General features: G+C 39.1%; 1 protein-coding gene across 1 annotated transcript in view; it reads left to right on the top strand.

The window, feature by feature from the left end:
- pdk3a (pyruvate dehydrogenase kinase, isozyme 3a) overlaps positions 1-16808 on the top strand; it is a 33164-nt gene that overhangs the window by 2751 nt on the left and 13605 nt on the right. The window contains exons 2-3 of the mRNA XM_088322652.1: positions 13046-13187; positions 15798-15869. Of these exons, the coding sequence (XP_088178778.1) occupies positions 13046-13187; positions 15798-15869 (214 nt within the window). The remainder of the gene's footprint in view (positions 1-13045; positions 13188-15797; positions 15870-16808) is intronic.

The following is a 16808-nucleotide window of genomic DNA, read 5'->3' on the forward strand; positions in this document are numbered from 1 at the left end:
CACTATATTTGATATTTAGTTTGTAGTTCTTTTGTCGTATTTTTGTTGTATTTCTGTAGTATTTTCGAGTGGACACACAAAGTGACAATTTTCTGTAGGACTTAAAAATAAGTCAAAAATTGCTTGGACCCGCACTTCCCATTTGAAAGAAATCACACACTGTCCCACTTTCATATTAAGGCGAGGGCCTCAAACTAACATCCTCGGGCCGCAATGAGCCCCCGGCAGCAAGTTCGAGACCCCTTACTTAAGTTAAGTGACGATTGTGTGGCGTTAAAAAAAAGAAAAAAGAAAATAAGAAGAGTGTTTTACTCGGACCAGGGTTGGGTAGGTTTACTTTAACTGGATTACTTTCAATTACTTTTGGATTACTCCAATACCAAATATGCTAATAAAAGACAAAACAAATTAAATATGAATAAAATTACCGTATTTTCCGCACTATAGGGCGCACCGGGTTATAGGGCGCACCCCCAAAAAATAGTTTTTGGTCCTATATCTTCCATAGATAAGGCGCACCGGATTATAAGGCGCTACAATGGGAACGTGGACAAAACAGTCAGATGATTCAGTCCAACTTATTACCCCCTTAACATTCCCAAAGCTTGCAAAGAAGCAAATACGTGTCGTAGACACGTGCGGATGCGGTGTCCGTACGATGTCACTCAAATGCATCGGTTCAAATATCATTCGGAAGGTTAAAGTCTTGGGATTCAAGAAATGCCAACCATTCCTTAGTTTTTATTTTCTTTTTCGCTCGCAACTTTACTGTGCATATGACAATAAACACTTGGAATTGAGTTGAATTCACTCAACTCATCACAGCAACATCAAGATCGTTCTAAAACAAGATACCGGGAAAATATAAAGCCGCATAGCTCACCTAAGTTCTCACGTTCAATAATGATACGCAATCATGGTCTTCTTACAACCGTGAGTGTAGTAAATCCAGGAGAGTAAAATATTTACAAATACAGACTAATGAAACATGTTTCTTTATGGCGTAGTTTAGCAAGCTTGCTATCCAGTCATCTTTTTCGGCCAATTGCAGGGTTTGTTTTGGCACTCTAGCCTATCCGAGGCTCCGAATAACTTCACGATTTAACTGATGATTGACCCATCTTTTTCGGCCAATTGCAGGGTTTGTTTCGGCCCTCTAGCCTATCCGAGGCTCCGAATAACTTTAGCCAATAGCGATCGATTCAAATGATGATTGACACATTGGTTAGCCAATGAAATGCCGGTATATAAATCCCAGAATACACCGCGGACTACTCCACGTTCGGGGGAAAATCGCGTCGGCGGCTGTTGCGTAAGTTGCGAGACCTTGCGATTTAATAATGAGCCATATATAAGGCGCACTGTATTATAAGGCGCATGGTCAGCTTTTGAAAAAAATTAAGACTTTTAGGTGCGCCTTATAGTGCGGAAAATACGGCACTAAATTTTGTGCAGGCTTGGGGAGTAACGGAACACATGGAACGGCAAAAATGATGTTGGCAAGCTGTTTGGATTTATTTTCATTTTGTTTCTGTGGCATTTGATGTTAGTTTTGCCGGAGATCAAAGAGATCAAAGCCAGGAGAGAAAGCTTACCACGTGTTGTGAGTCATCATTTTATTCATATTTAGTTTCTTTTGTCTTTTATTAGCATATTTGGTATTGGAGTCATCCAAAAGTAATTGAAAGTAATCCAGTTAAAGTAACCCTACCCAACCCTGTATAAATTACTCCAAGCGGGACAGACGGCCCAAAGACCCGCCTTGTAATTCCGCGCTCCATAACTAGAAGCGTGAAAATGTGTTTTCCTGATTGATAAGCACGGATTCAACATGTTACAAGGCTTCTTGTTTACGTGCAAAAGGGGATTCAAAGCCCCGTGTTGTGCTCTTTGATACAGGGGCTTGCAAAAGTATTTGGCCCCCTTGAGCTTTGTGACCTTTTGCCACATTTCAGACTTCAAACATAAAGATATAAAACTGTAATTTCTTGTGACACATCAACAATATGTGGGACACAATCATGAAGTGGCTTTATTGGATTTTTTAAACTTTTTTAACAAATAAAAAACAAAAAAGTGGGTGTGCAAAATGATTCAGCCCCATTGAGTTAATACTTTGTAGCGCCACCTTTTGCCGCGATTACAGCTGCAAGTCGCTTGGAGTATGTCTCTATCAGTTTTGCACAAGGAGAAACTGATATTTTTGCCCATCCCTCCTTGCAAAACAGCTGGAGCTCAGTGAGGTTGGATGGAACAGCAGTTTTCAGTTCTCTCCACAGATTCTGGGGCAGCAGTGGCAGGAGGTAGAGTGCTCGTCTTGGGATCAAGAGATCGCAGTTCGAATCCCGGCTCCTCCGTGTTACATGTTGAAGTGTCCTTGGGTAAGACACTGAACCCCTAATGCCCCCAATAAGCAGGTTAGCGCCTTACATGGCTGCAATACAAGGCCGCTATTGGGAAATGTGGAGTACATTGTAAAGCGCTTTGGGAAGTCTTGACTTGAAAAGCGCTATATAAATGCAGATCATTTCATTTTATTCTCAATTTGATTGAGGTCTGGACTTTGACTTGGCCATTCGAACACCTTGATATGTTTTTTGGTGAACCATTCCATTGTAGCTTTTGCTTTATGTTTTGGATCATCATCTTGTTGGAAGACAAATCTCCGTCCCAGTCTCAGGTATTTTGCGGACTCCATCAGGTCTTCTTCTAGAATGGTCCTGTATTTGGCTCTATCCATCTTCCCATTGATTTTAACCATCTTTCCTGTCCCTGCTGAAGAAAAGCAGGCCCAAACCATGATGCTGCCACCACCATGTTTGACTGTGGGGATGGTGAGTTGAGGGTGATGAGCTGTGATGCTTTTACGCCAAACATAACATCTCGCATTGATGCCAAAAAGTTTGATTTTGGTCTCATCTGACCAGAGCACCTTCTTCCACATGTTTGGTGTGTCTCCCAGGTGGCTTGTGACAAACTTTAAACAACACTTTTTATGAAATGGCTTCCTTCTTCCCACTCTTCCATAAAGACCAGATTTGTGCAGTATACGACTAATTGTTGTCCTATGGACAGATTCTCCCACCTCAGCTGTAGACCTCTGCAGTTCATCCAGAGTGATCATGGGCCTCTTGGCTGCATCTCTGATCAGTTTTCTCCTTGTATGAGCTGAAAGTTTAGGGGGAAGGCCCGGTCTTGGTAGATTTGCAGTGGTCTGATACTCCTTCCATTTCAATATTATCGCTTGCACAGTGCTCCTTGGGATATTTAAAGCTTGGGAAATCTTTTTGTATCCAAATGCAGCTTTAAACCTCTCCACAACAGTATCTTGGACCTGCCTGGTGTGTTCCTCGTTCTTCATGATGCTCTCTGCGCTTTAAACAGACCTCTGAGACTATCACAGTGCAGGTGCATTTATACAGAGACTTGATTACACACGCGTTTTCGGACTGTGTCAGAAGCTGTCAATCTACAAGCGCTGAAGTCAATGTTAATCAAATCGGCATTACCGTAAACGCAGGATATAATGGGTGGCTTAACTTGCTTTTGGCCTTTTAATCCATACATCCATCCATTATCTGCACCACTTATCCTCAGTAGGGTCGCAGGGGTGCTGGAGCCCATCCCAGCCATCTCCGGGCAGTGGGCAGGGGACACCCTGAACTGGTTGCCAGCCAGTCGCAGGGCACACAGGGACAGACTATTTGCTCGATCGTTCAGGGACAATTCGGACCGGCCAATTCACCTAACATGCATGTTTTCGGAATGTGGGAGGAAACCAGAGTGCCCGGAGGAAACCCACGCAAGCACGGGGAGAACACGCAAACTCCACGCAGGAAGGTTTGATCTTATGACCTCAAAACTGTGCCTCACACACGCTAACCACTGCGCCGCCGTGCAAATTTCTCAACCTACTGGTATCGTCTTGGGATCAAGAGGTCTCAGGTTCGATTCCCGGCTCCTCTGAGTTATATGTCGAAGTGTCCTTGGGTAAGACACTGAATCTCTAATGCCCCCAAAAAGCAGGTCGGGCCTTGCATGGCCGCTATTGGTGTGTGAGTGTGTGTGTGAAGGGTAAGTGTGAAGCACATTGCAAAGCTCTTTGGGAGGTCTTCATTGACTTAAAAAGTGCTATATAAATGCAGTCCATTTACATTTACATTTGTTGGCACCCATAAAGTGAACCACTCTTGGGGGCCCCCTGGTGGTTGCGGGGCCCTAAACAGCCGCTTAGCTCGCTTATGCCTTGAGTCATACAATTAGTACGTAACAATACTGTGGCTGTGGTCCCCCGAAAAAGCGCTTTTATAACATTACCTTGTTCTCAAATAGGATTTTTTAATTTCCTACACAAATTAAGATTTTAAAATTTAAAGACATTAGTAGCTAATATATTAATCAATCAGTCATACTTAAATACTCACATTAGATAACACTATTGATATAAATTCAGGAAATGGAAAAAGTAGATGAACTTATCTTATTTTTTAAAACTCCTGGTATTAGTCATATTTGACATAACATGGGCCTCACCTAGAGGGCGCTGACATCTTGTTGCTACGCGGTTCCCCTCAAAACGTAAAAACTTGTGAAAAGCAAAAAAAAAAAGAGATAAAAATGGTGTGGTTTGGTCATTTTAAGGGTCCGTGTTTTATATTCTTCCTTGTGCTTTTCAGGACTCGTTTTCAGTTGCAGAATACAATACAGTGACATCTAGTGGTCAAATAAGGCACGATATCCCTTTTAACCAGGGGTGTCAAACTCATTTTAACTCGGGGGGCCACACGATAGAACAAACATTCTGTCGGGGGCCGGACTTGTAGATTAAAGAGAAAGAAAAAGAGAGATAAAGAAATAAGAGAAAGAGTGAGGGAAAAGGAGAGAGGGCAGAAAGAAAGTAAAAGAGAGCGAGGGAGAGAGCATGAGAAACAAAAAATAAAAAGTCGTGAGAGAGGGGGAAAAGAAAGGGAGAGGAAGAAAGAAATCCAAAGAGAAATAGAAAGACAGAAGGAGAGAAAAGAGAAAAAGCACAAAGGGTTTGAAGAGAAAAGAGAGAAAAGGAAAAAAGGAAGTTCGAGCAAAAGAGGTTAAAAGACACGGAGCGAGAAAGAGACAGAGACAGTGGGAGAAAAGGGGTGGAAGAGAGAGAGAGGGAGAGAGAGAAAGAGAGAGGAATAAAATAATAAGTACAGTGTCTTTGAGGCACCTGCTTTTGGCAACATCAAGTTGACATATTTCAACCTGCAGCTTGTTTTTCTCTTGCGCTTCTCAGATTGTTGTCTCGCGGGCCGGATTCAATCCCTTAGCGGGTCTGATCTGGCCCGCGGGCCGCCCGTTTGACACCTGTGCTTTAAACAATGCTTTCAGGCAGTGGCAGTTCTACACTAAATTACTCCCTGGGTGTAGCCCCCCTCCCAGCCCACCTTTTCAAGACACATATTTAATAAAATAATAATAATTTCCTTGTATTGTCATTCTGTGTAACAATGTACACAGAACGAAATGTCGATTGCACCTGACCCGTTGTAGCGAGCCGATGCAGCCACAGCCAACAGAGGGCGCCGCCGACCACTTTTTAAGTCTTAGGAATGACTCGGCCGGGGCGCGAACCACCGACCTCCCAGTCTCAAAGCGGGCGCCTTACCATCTAGGCTACTGAGCGGTAGATATATTTGTCAATTGCACAAATGCTTAAAGAAAAAAATATAGATACACTATATACATTAAAATGGCAGATATTTATTTAAAAAATGCTTGAAGAAGAAATACCAATACACTGCATACATATAAAATGGCAAATATTTATCAAAAACTGTTAGGACAACTATGATACAAAATAATAAACTGGACTTCTATTTTCATCAAGCATATTACACAATCACACACATTTGAATACATATTAAAGAAAATGTAGTTGTATAATAAAAAGAAAATGTAAAATAAAACTTGAACTTTTAGGGCAGCATTTGTATTTCAAAATTCAATTTTTCCATCAAAAAAACACGAAAGAGCCATTTGATTTTTATATTTTTTCATCTTCAATCAATCTTTATTGTGATAATCAGTGTTTTATTTTGTATGCATTCATCCACATGCAGGATTTGATTGTGTTGTTTACACATTTTTGGTGTCTCATCTCATCTCATTAGCTACACCGCTTATCCTCAGTAGGGTCGCGGGGGTGCTGGAGCCCATCCCAGCAATCATCGGGCAGTGGGCAGGGGACACCCTGAACTGGTTGCCAGCCAATCGCAGGGCACACGGGGACAGACAACTCACTCGCTCATTCACATCTAGGGACAATTTGGACCGGCCAATCAACCTGACATGCATGTTTTTGGAATGTGGGAGGAAACTGGAGTGCCCGGAGGAAACCCACGCAAGCACGGGGAGAACATGCAAACTCCGCACAGGAAGTCTGGAGCTGGATTTGAATCCACGCAGGAGGTTCCCAAGACATGAACTGCGCCGCCGTGCTGCCCCATTTTTGGTGTATTGATATTAATTACAGAGCTTGTGTAAACAATTCAGGACTTTCAAGTATTAGTTTTAATATTTCTAAGTTTTTATTATTTGATTTCTTTCCTCACTGCTTATAGCTTTTCTTAAAAAAGTACTTTTTTTGTTTTCAGGTTTTCAATTTAGTAGTAAAATAAGAAATGTATACAGTATTTATACAATGATCAATATCATTGACAAATGGGACATTATTTTTGCAATTTATAATGTAAAAACTAAATGTTAAGAACAATAAATGACTTTTACAAATATATTTTCCATGCAAATGTTTTTATTAATAGCACATAATGGTACTCATTTTAAGTATTATTTTCTTATTTTCTATAGTTTTTAATTCTTATTTCAATATTTGCATTTCAAAACTTAAATAAGTCACATTAAAACTTGAAATAAATGAAATTAAAATAACGAAAGCTTAAAAAAAACAAAACAACTTAAAGCAAGTAAAATTATTTCCCAACGTCACAAGATTTTTGAAGTGTGTGTCCAGTGCAAAATCTTAAATAAATAAAGAAGGAATTAAAATACAGTAATCCCTCGCTATAACGCAGTTTGCTTTTCATAGTTTTGCTATTTCCTGGATTTGAATCATGAATTGTTTTCTGCATTTCGATTAGCAAACAGTCTCCTTGCTTCTTATTATTTGACAGTTCTGTAGTTATTTGACATTACTACAGTGCATTTATTTGTTCAACAAATGGTTGAGCCTGCAAATAGGGTTTGTTCTTTGGTTTTAGTGTATAATAGATTCTTCAATTGTATAATAATTGTTAAAAAGTAAAGGTTTTTACTTAACAGATTTCCTATGACAGGTTCTTTTTGGAACGTAACCCCCGTGATAAATGACGGATAACTATAAAAGAGGATAATAATTATAATTAACTTTGCAAGCAAGATAATTTTGTTTCGTTTTCGAGATTTCCACTGCAAAAGCCTCGTAAATAAACACAAGAAAAAGACTGTGAAATGCAAAAAAAAAATACCTTGGTTAAAAAAGTATTTTTCCCCTGAATAATTTCTTCCGTCAATGAGTCAATCTGTGAGTATATGTGAATTGCATAATTCCTTTATATTTTAGGTTTTTTTGAACACAACACGTTTCTAAAAATAGATTTACTGCATTTTTAACAGTAATTCAAATGCAGCCCTTGTGTTTTGCAAGGAAAAATCAAACTGAAGTTTTATTTTGGGACCTCTACAGTATCGTAAAAAAAACGTAATCAATCCAACCTAACCCTGATTGACCAAATATATTGCTTTTTTTATCAATATTTACATACCATTTCTCGATATAGACTCAAATATTTTTCTCTGTTGTGTCCGTATAAAGACTGGTGTCGAGCATCATGCTAGCATGTCCTTTAAGCAGTTCTAATCTTCCCCTTAATCCTCAAGTGATTAAGAAAACGCCGGTTTACGTTAAGTGAGTTTTTCTGTTGGTGGAAATTGTTGTAAAATACGCTGCGTTTGTGTGTTTCACGTTCAGCAAGTCACATCCTCTTCCGTCATTCTATCGAATAAACGGAAGGAGTCTTTTGTCCTGTGACTTCATCTGGTTTCACAACTTATTTGCACTCATTGAGAACGGCATGGCCGCCGCTGCTGTTTACATAATGTCTCTTGCTGAGATTGAACTCTTCCTGCATTTACCCGAAAACATAACCCTGCCGTGACTCCCAAGCTGAGTGGACTAAAAAGTACCGTATTTTCATGACTATATGGCGGACATAAAACCTTTTTTCAAAAGCTGACCATGCGTCTTATAATCAGGGTTGGGTAGGGTTACTTTAACTGGATTACTTTCAATTACTTTTGGATTACCAATACCAAAATATGCAAATAAAAGACAAAAGAAAGTAAATATGAATAAAATGATGACTCACAACACGTGGTAAGCTTTCTCTCCTGGCTTTGATCTATTTGATCTCCGGCAAAACTAACATCAAATGCGACAGAAACAAAATGAAAATAAATCCAAACAGCTTGCCAACATCATTTTTGCTGTTCCATGTATTCCGTTACTCCCCAAGCCTGCACAAAATTTAGTCATTTTATTCATATTTAGTTTCTTTTGTCTTTTATTAGCATATTTGGTATTGGAGTAATCCAAAAGTAATTGAAAGTAATCAAGTTAAAGTAACCCTACCCAGCCCTGCTTACAATACAGACTAGATTTTCCCCCTGTAGGCGAAGTATTCCGCGGTGCATGCTGGGATATATATGTAACTGCGGTGTACCTGTCCCACCAAAGATCCACATTCACCCTGGACTGGATGATGAGGTTTTTATTACATTTTCTGCAAATGAAATGAGTCACAACACGTGATTAGCTTCTCTGCCGGCCTTGATTTCTTTGATCTTGTTGGCAGCTCGCTCTGTAGACTCCCCAAAGCATATCAAAGAGCTTTCTTTTCAATTTACATAAAATACATTTTAGAATATCACAATACATTTTTACATCCATTTTACAAGATACTTTTAACAAGAGATCGTGTAGTGGTTTTTTTAACGTTTACAATGAATTCAACATATTTTTCTTTAGTCTGAATTTTAACCAACATCATCCTTTTTATATTTATGAGAAAAAAGAAATAAGAACAATAATGAGTATAAAAACGGGTACAATTTACCTGCAAATGAGTCACAACACGTGATTAGCTTCTCTGCTGGCTTTGATCTCTTTGATCTCTACAAGGGGAATTAACATTTTAGCACAACAGAAACAAAACAAAAACAAATCCAAACAGCTTGACAACATCAATCACATTACTGTGCATGTTGAGAGATTTGTCAGCTGTGGTTATAATGTTTAAAATTAACTTTTTTGTGGAGCACCAAAAGATGTGTCTTACCGTTGGCAGCTCGCTCTGTAGACTGCCAACAAAACCCCGCCTTCCGGTCACATGTCAAACGCCAAAACAAACCCTACCCCATACCAGCAGGTGTCACCGTTGGACTCATAATTGCAGGACACTTACCAAAAACTATACACATTTTTCAGCAGGAATTTCAACAAAACAAAAGTTATTAGTACACCCGTTACATATATACCGGCATTTCATTTCTTATTCATTTCATTGAACTATTGATCACTAGCAAAGAAGATTACTTATAATGTCCCTGTTGGGTATCTCCTGTTCTTGTTGCAAGCTCAAAATGCATTAATGTCTTCTCTCCTTTGATGAGTGCCAATTAAACTATAAACTTATCATCAGCCTTCTTGAATGCATAAGGAAAGATTGATGTCTAAAGTTGTCAATGGCACTGAATTTAAAACTGATCTTTGACGTTTATCGCCGTCATTGGCAGTGAATGAGTTAAGCTTCAGATCTTTGAAAGTTCTCTTTATGATTTACTGTTTGGCTTTTGATTTAGGTGAATCATTAATAGTGGGTGAAAGATAACACACATTCATGTATAATTTACCCTTTGTCATTACATGGATTGATATTTAAGCTCTGTTTATATTTGCACCTTACATGCATCCTCCTCTCTAAATACGGGCAAAGTACATTGCAGTGGTTCATAATTAAAACAATATACAGTAATCCCTCTGTTTTTACATGGGGCCGTACTAGTCAACATTTATTTATCCAATACGGTACTATTAATACTCTAACTTTTTTTACTTCACACTGTCAGGTTTTCAATGTAAATCTCTTGAATTTCTGTCTCAAGGTAATTAACCTGTTTTTATATTACTAAATACAAAAACAATGTTTCTCATGCACACACACACATGAAGTAACGTTTCAACAATGAGTGTAATTATATCTCTTATACGTTTATCAATCTTGTATTCTTTTATTTTGAAGTCATGTTCTTGTGTGTACTGATTTCTCTGACGCAAAATAAACCACTCCCTCTCTCTGTTTTGGACCTCATCCAGGAAGGACGTAAGTTTTTTCTGCCATCATGATGTAGAATTAAACTATATACATGTATTTTATCAGTGCAAATATAGCCACTAAATAGTCTTAATAATGTCGATCTCGGACACACACTTTTAGGTTTTGTTCTGTAGTTTTTTTCCATTTATGTTTTTTATATTTCAGTGTTTCCTCATTTTAGAGACCCACACTGGTAGGGTATGGTTCAATGGCTGCAATCCTGAAGCCATCTGCTGTCATCCCTATCAGTATTTACTAATATTTTATTCCTGCAGTCCAAACTATTAAAATTGGATGATTTAGTTAAATTTTTCACTTCACAATTGCAATTTAAGGTCAACAAAAACATGGTGCCAGAAAACGTCCAAAAATTATTCATTCGGAAAGAGGGAAATTTTAACTTGAGGGGCTGTAGTAAATTCAAAATCCCAAAGGTGAGAGCCCTTAATCACAAGGAGTCTCAAAGGGCTGCACAGACCACAGATTTGAAAACCACAGACTATTACACATCCCCAGATCTAAAACCTTCATGAGGAAAAACTCAAAAACATCAACATGAGGAAAATGAAGAAACCATGACCGCACATGAGGTAATCCCCCTTCCAGGATGACCAGGCTGCAACAGCGTAGTGAGTTGGTTCAGGTGTAAAAAAATATAAAAAAATTTCAAATATATTTTTGCGTATCTCTTAGACTAGCTAAAATTGGCATTTGAGCTTAAAAGGGGTCCATGATATCCTAGCATTTTGTTTTTTGGGGGGATTTTTGTTTCCCTTATTATCATTGTTTTTAATAATTTATATATATATTTTATCCATTTTATTTTCCTTTTTATTTTCTTCACTGCTGAGTTTATTAAACTGCGTTCAACTACTATGGAATTTGCTTTCTCAAACGTCTTTTGTCCCCTACATACCGCGTCATTTAGATTACTTGTTAACTTGCGTTTCAAATATTTATAGTGCACCACAGACTCGTGTTATATGACCCCTAAGACACGATTCAAGCAACAAGTTTGTTTGTTGCTCGCAGAGGAAGCTGTTTCGTGTCGTCGGCTCAATTCCTGTACTGTATTATATTGCTTGTTCTGTTTACAAATAGGCCAGTTGAAGATAGAGATCCTAAAATCCAAATAAAATGTCTCATCTCATCTCATCTCATTAGCTACACCGCTTATCCTCAGTAGGGTCGCGGGGGTGCTGGAGCCCATCCCAGCAATCATCGGGCAGTGGGCAGGGGACACCCTGAACTGGTGGCCAGCCAATCGCAGGGCACACGGGGACAGACAACTCACTCGCTCATTTACACCTAGGGACAATTTGGACCGACCAATTCAATTGAAATGCATGTTTTTGGAACGTGGGAGGAAACCGGAGTGCCCGGAGGAAACCCACGCAAGCACGGGGAGAACATACAAACTCCGCACAGTAAGGCCGGTAGCTGGATTTGAACCCACGCAGGAGGTTCCCAAGACATGAACTGTGCCGCACATGTGCTAACAACTGCGCTGCCGTGCTCAAATAAAATGTTTTTATTAATAATATATTCAAAACATTGGTAAAAATAATGAGTGAATATTCGGGTTTTTTACTACATCTCCACTGCCATCTCCACTTTGCCATTACCGTCAATGGCACTAAATTGGTTTAAAGTGATAAAAAATTCAGGTTTCTTGCATTCAAATTACTATATGTATTTTTTGTGCTTCTTAAAACAAATAAATAAATGTAATTCACGAAAAAATATGTATGTCAATAATAAGCAAACTATTACCTATTATATCAACATGTTTTTACATAAGCCTCACCTAAAGGGACATGACATAATTGCCATCCTGCTACTACGGGTAGCCAAAAGCCTCAAAAAGGCTGGGCAAAAAATAAAATAATAATAATAATGCTGTTTGGTCACTTTGAGTCTCTGTGGTTTGTAATCGTCCTAGTGCTATTTAGCCTTCGTTTTCAGTTCCACGACACGATACAGAAAAAGGAACAGTTAGCGGTCACGAGACGTAGTCATTTCCAATCTGTTTTTAAGAAGTAGAGGAGTAATGCACCATGGTGTAATGACTGTTAAGTTACAATAGGTTATTATTAAATGCGTTACAAAAACTTTAGATCATCAAAAGTTCCTTTTATGATTTACTGTCTGGCCTTTGATTTAGGTAAATGATTAATAGTTGGTACTAGATAACACACATTCATTTATATTCGACCTTTTGTCAGTAATTGCATTTCCGGAATGTATTTGTTTATAACACGTTGGTCCCAACATTGCTCTGTTGATATTAATTTATTGATTAAATTATTATCTGCACCGCTTATCCTCAGTAAGGTCGCGGGAGTGCTGGAGCCCATCCCAGCTATCTTCGGGCAGTGGGCAGGGGACACCCTGAACTGGTTACCAGCCAGTTGCAGGGCACAGAGAGACAGACAACTCACACTCTCATTCACACCTAGAGACAATTTGGTTATGCCATATAACCTGAAACCCACGCAAGCACGGGGAGAATATGCAAACCGTGCACAGGAAGGCCGGTATCCGGATTTGATCCAATGACCTCAGAACTGTGCCGCGGATGCGATAACCACTCAGCCGCCTTGCCGCCCTGATATAAAAATTGTCTTTTGTTCAAGGGAGAGAGAATGCTTGTGAGAAAACATCCTACATGTTCCTGCGCAAGGAACTGCCAGTGCGGCTTGCCAACACCATGCGAGAAGTCAACCTGCTGCCCGACAAGCTACTCAGCCAGCCGTCCATCCGCCTGGTCCAGAAATGGTGATTTTGCCTTTTTATCTCATATTTGAGCAATATATGAGCGAGGGGGCTGGGAACCCCCTCCTCTCTATCAATCTCCCAGAAAGAGTCAGGAATGTGTTTTTGACTCTAGCCACCTCCCACTAGGGGGATATGGCTCCGGTATATATTTAATCTAATATTTATACTTGGGATGTTAACTTTTTTTAATGTAAATTTACTTTATTTATTCGATTAAAACGCAAATTTTCTTACCCAAAAAAGAACTCTGTCTGGATGCGTGTTATACATATATATGTATACGAGGTTTTACAGTATTTGTGCAACGATCGATCAGTCGAACATTACCGCTGACCACAATTGCTAAACATTTGATTCAATCGCCAAATTCTAACCAATAGACCACCAGTGAAATTGATAAACTGCTGGGTCGTGGACCAGTACCGGGCTGTAGGTCCTTTGGCACCGGGCCACACAAAGAGAAATAGAAGTAGCTTGATTTTAGAAAAAATGTTACTTTATACACAAGGTTTTACGGTATCACATTATATTTTGCCACCCTCCACCCAATCGAGGTTGCCGCTCGAGGTTTCCCCGTTATATCTATGTGCAGTTTCCTGCAGAAAACCGAACCTAATTCCAAACAAGTACAGAAGTCTATCAGGTAGATAGTCACAGTACCCGAAAGCAGTTCGAAGACTTCGTAGCTGGACCCCTTCTGCGGGTGAAGGCTAACTCAACCCTTGCAGCCTCACTCAGGTGTATTGGGTAAGGGGCGAAACATCTGGGACCCTGAAATACCTGCCAAAGGTTGCAGAAGGGTTCCGTAGAAACACCACAGCACTCCACCACTAATAACCTTAACATCCACTTCCGTAGTTGCTCCTGCAGTCTCTGCTTGTCGCGAAGCACTTCCGGTGTTTATTTCATCACCATCTTACCGTAGTTGAGTAATAAATGTCGAAAATATCCCCGACTGGAATCGAACCCGGATCACAGCGGCGAGAGCGTGCAATCCTAACCACTAGACAATTATAGATGACATCAAAAAGGCATTAGATTTGTACAGTGGCTTATGAAACTATTTGGCCTCCTTGAGCTTTGTGACCTTTTGCCACGTTTCAGACTTCAAACATAAAGATATAAAACTAATTTCTTGTGAAGAATCAAAAATAAGTGGGACACAATCATGAAGTGGAACACACTTTATTGGATATTTTAAACCTTTTTAACAAATATAAAACAAAAAAAAATGGGTGTGCAAAATTATTCAGCCCCTCTACTTTCAGCGCAGCAAACTCTGTCCAGAAGTTCAGTGAGGATCTCTGAATGATTCAATGTTGATCTAAATGAGTAACGATGATAAATGGAATCCACCTGTGTGTAATCAAGTCTCTGTACAAATGTACCTGCACTGTGATAGTCTCAGAGGTCTGTTTAAAGTGCAGAGAGCATCATGTAGAACGTTTTGGCAACAATGCAAGACGTTATGTTTGGCGTAAAATCAGCACAGCTCATCACCCACAACACACCATCCCCACAGTCAAACATGGTGGTGGTAGCATCGTGGTTTGGGCCTGCTTTTCTTCAGCAGGGACAGGGAAGATGGTTAAAATATAAATGGGAAGATAGATGGTGCCAAATTCTGGAAGAAAACCTGATGGAGTCCGCAAAAGACCTGAGACTGGGACGGAGATTTGTCTTCCAACAAGACAATGATTCAAAACATAAAGCAGAAGCTACAATGGAATGGTTCAACAAAAATCATATCAAAGTGTTACAATGGCCAAGTCAAAGTCCAGACATCAATACAATTGAGAATCTTTGGAAAGAACTAAAAACTGCTGTTGACAAACGCTTTCCATCCAACCTCACTGAGCTTGAGCTGTTTTGCAAGGAGGAATGGGCAAAAATATCAGTTTCTCGATGTGAAAAACTGGTAGAGACATACCCCAAGCGACTTGCAGCCGTAATCGCAGCAAAAGGTGGCGCTACAAAGCATTAACTCAATGGGGCTGAATAATTTTGCGCACCCACTTTTTTGTTTTTTATTTGTTAAAAAAGGTTACAAAGTTCAAGGGGGCCAAATAGTTTCGCAAGCCACTGTATCTAATCATCACAATATTTTTATTTACGGTACATATAAATGATTGAACAAAGCATGACGAGGGTAACAGCACTTCTGTGTAGTTGATGATGAATCAGACTTTGCAGGACATTAAATGGAAACTTCATTTTGTTTTTGTGTTTAGAGTTTACGTTGTCAAATAGTTTTAAGCACGGCCGCACGTATTCAACGTTTGTTACTTACCATGCTTAGTTTGACCTGAGAAGAAGTCAAGTCATGGAAACTGATATTATGCATGCGAATAATATCACCTAATGGAAGCATGTAAATGCTGAAAAGAAGGGGGCCAAGTACTGAACCCTGCGGAACACCACAGTTAACACTGAAGGGCTCAGATGTCAAAAACAAAATGTTATATATATTTACGATTAAAAATCAAGGGTGCACTCTACGTATGAGTGCGCGTTATAGACGAATAAATATGGTCAATTGAAATTGAATTTGCAAATTTTTCTGTACTGTTGTCAATCTATGAGGTGTGTTTTTTTTGTGTGTTTTATTAGGTACATGCAAAGCTTTGTGGAACTCCTGGATTATGAAAACCGAAAACCTGAGGATCCTCATGCTCTCAATGAGTCAGTACCATATTCATCCGTTTATAAAAGCACACGCCTTATCCTGTTTATGACGTCACATTTTTTCCACACTCCTTTTTTGTTAGCACATGCAGATTTATGACTTTCAAAATGTGGAGATGTTTAGAATTCCCACGTTGCAAACTCAGCGTCGTGACGTTCAACAAACCTTACCTAGAAAACATCATTTACTATATACACGTTCGAAATTTGTAACCAAACTGGGAAAACAGGACTTTTTTTTTGTTAACTTGTTTTCAAGATTGTAAATTTGACCGTGAGAAAGAGAACACATTTTTTTTTCATTATTTTATTTTGCCTTAAAGGGACAGTGCTTATTATTTAGCACCTCGTTTTGGTAAAAAAAACGTCATCCATCAAAAAAACAGCCAAAATTTGAAGAAAACTGGTGCGGTTTGGGTCCTTGAGTCTCCGTAGTTTGAATTCTTCCTTGTGCTTTTTTCGGATGCACAAGACAATACAGCAACATCTAGTGGGCAAAAACACACTATCGGTTTAATATATTTTTTGTGTTTATGATGTTAAAAAGAGAGTTGGGAAATTGAGACTTTTACAACGAAAAATGTTAAATTACACCAGGGTGTACGCACGTAGTAGTGATGAATTTGCTGTAGTCCTAAATTGAATGTCTGTATTTTGTGACGTCCCATGTTTTAAAGGGCCAGTGTGAATTATTTTATCGCCTCCTTGTGACAAAAAGCCTTTCAAAAAATATAGATTTTGATAATAAGCAAAAATACATGAACTATGAATTAAACGTTCATATCTAAAATACTTTTATTTTGAAGATTTATTTTACATAACATGAGCCTCACTTAGAGCGAGTGTCTGCCATCTTGCTGCTATGGGTACCTGAAAAAAACGAAAACTCTTGAGTGGCTTGGCTAAAAAAATGAGATGGAAAGTGATGCTGCTTTG

The sequence above is a fragment of the Urocampus carinirostris genome, chromosome 18, assembly GCF_059441175.1.
Source record: "Urocampus carinirostris isolate Australia breed hairy pipefish chromosome 18, RoL_Ucar_1.0, whole genome shotgun sequence".
Taxonomy (NCBI): domain Eukaryota; kingdom Metazoa; phylum Chordata; class Actinopteri; order Syngnathiformes; family Syngnathidae; genus Urocampus; species Urocampus carinirostris.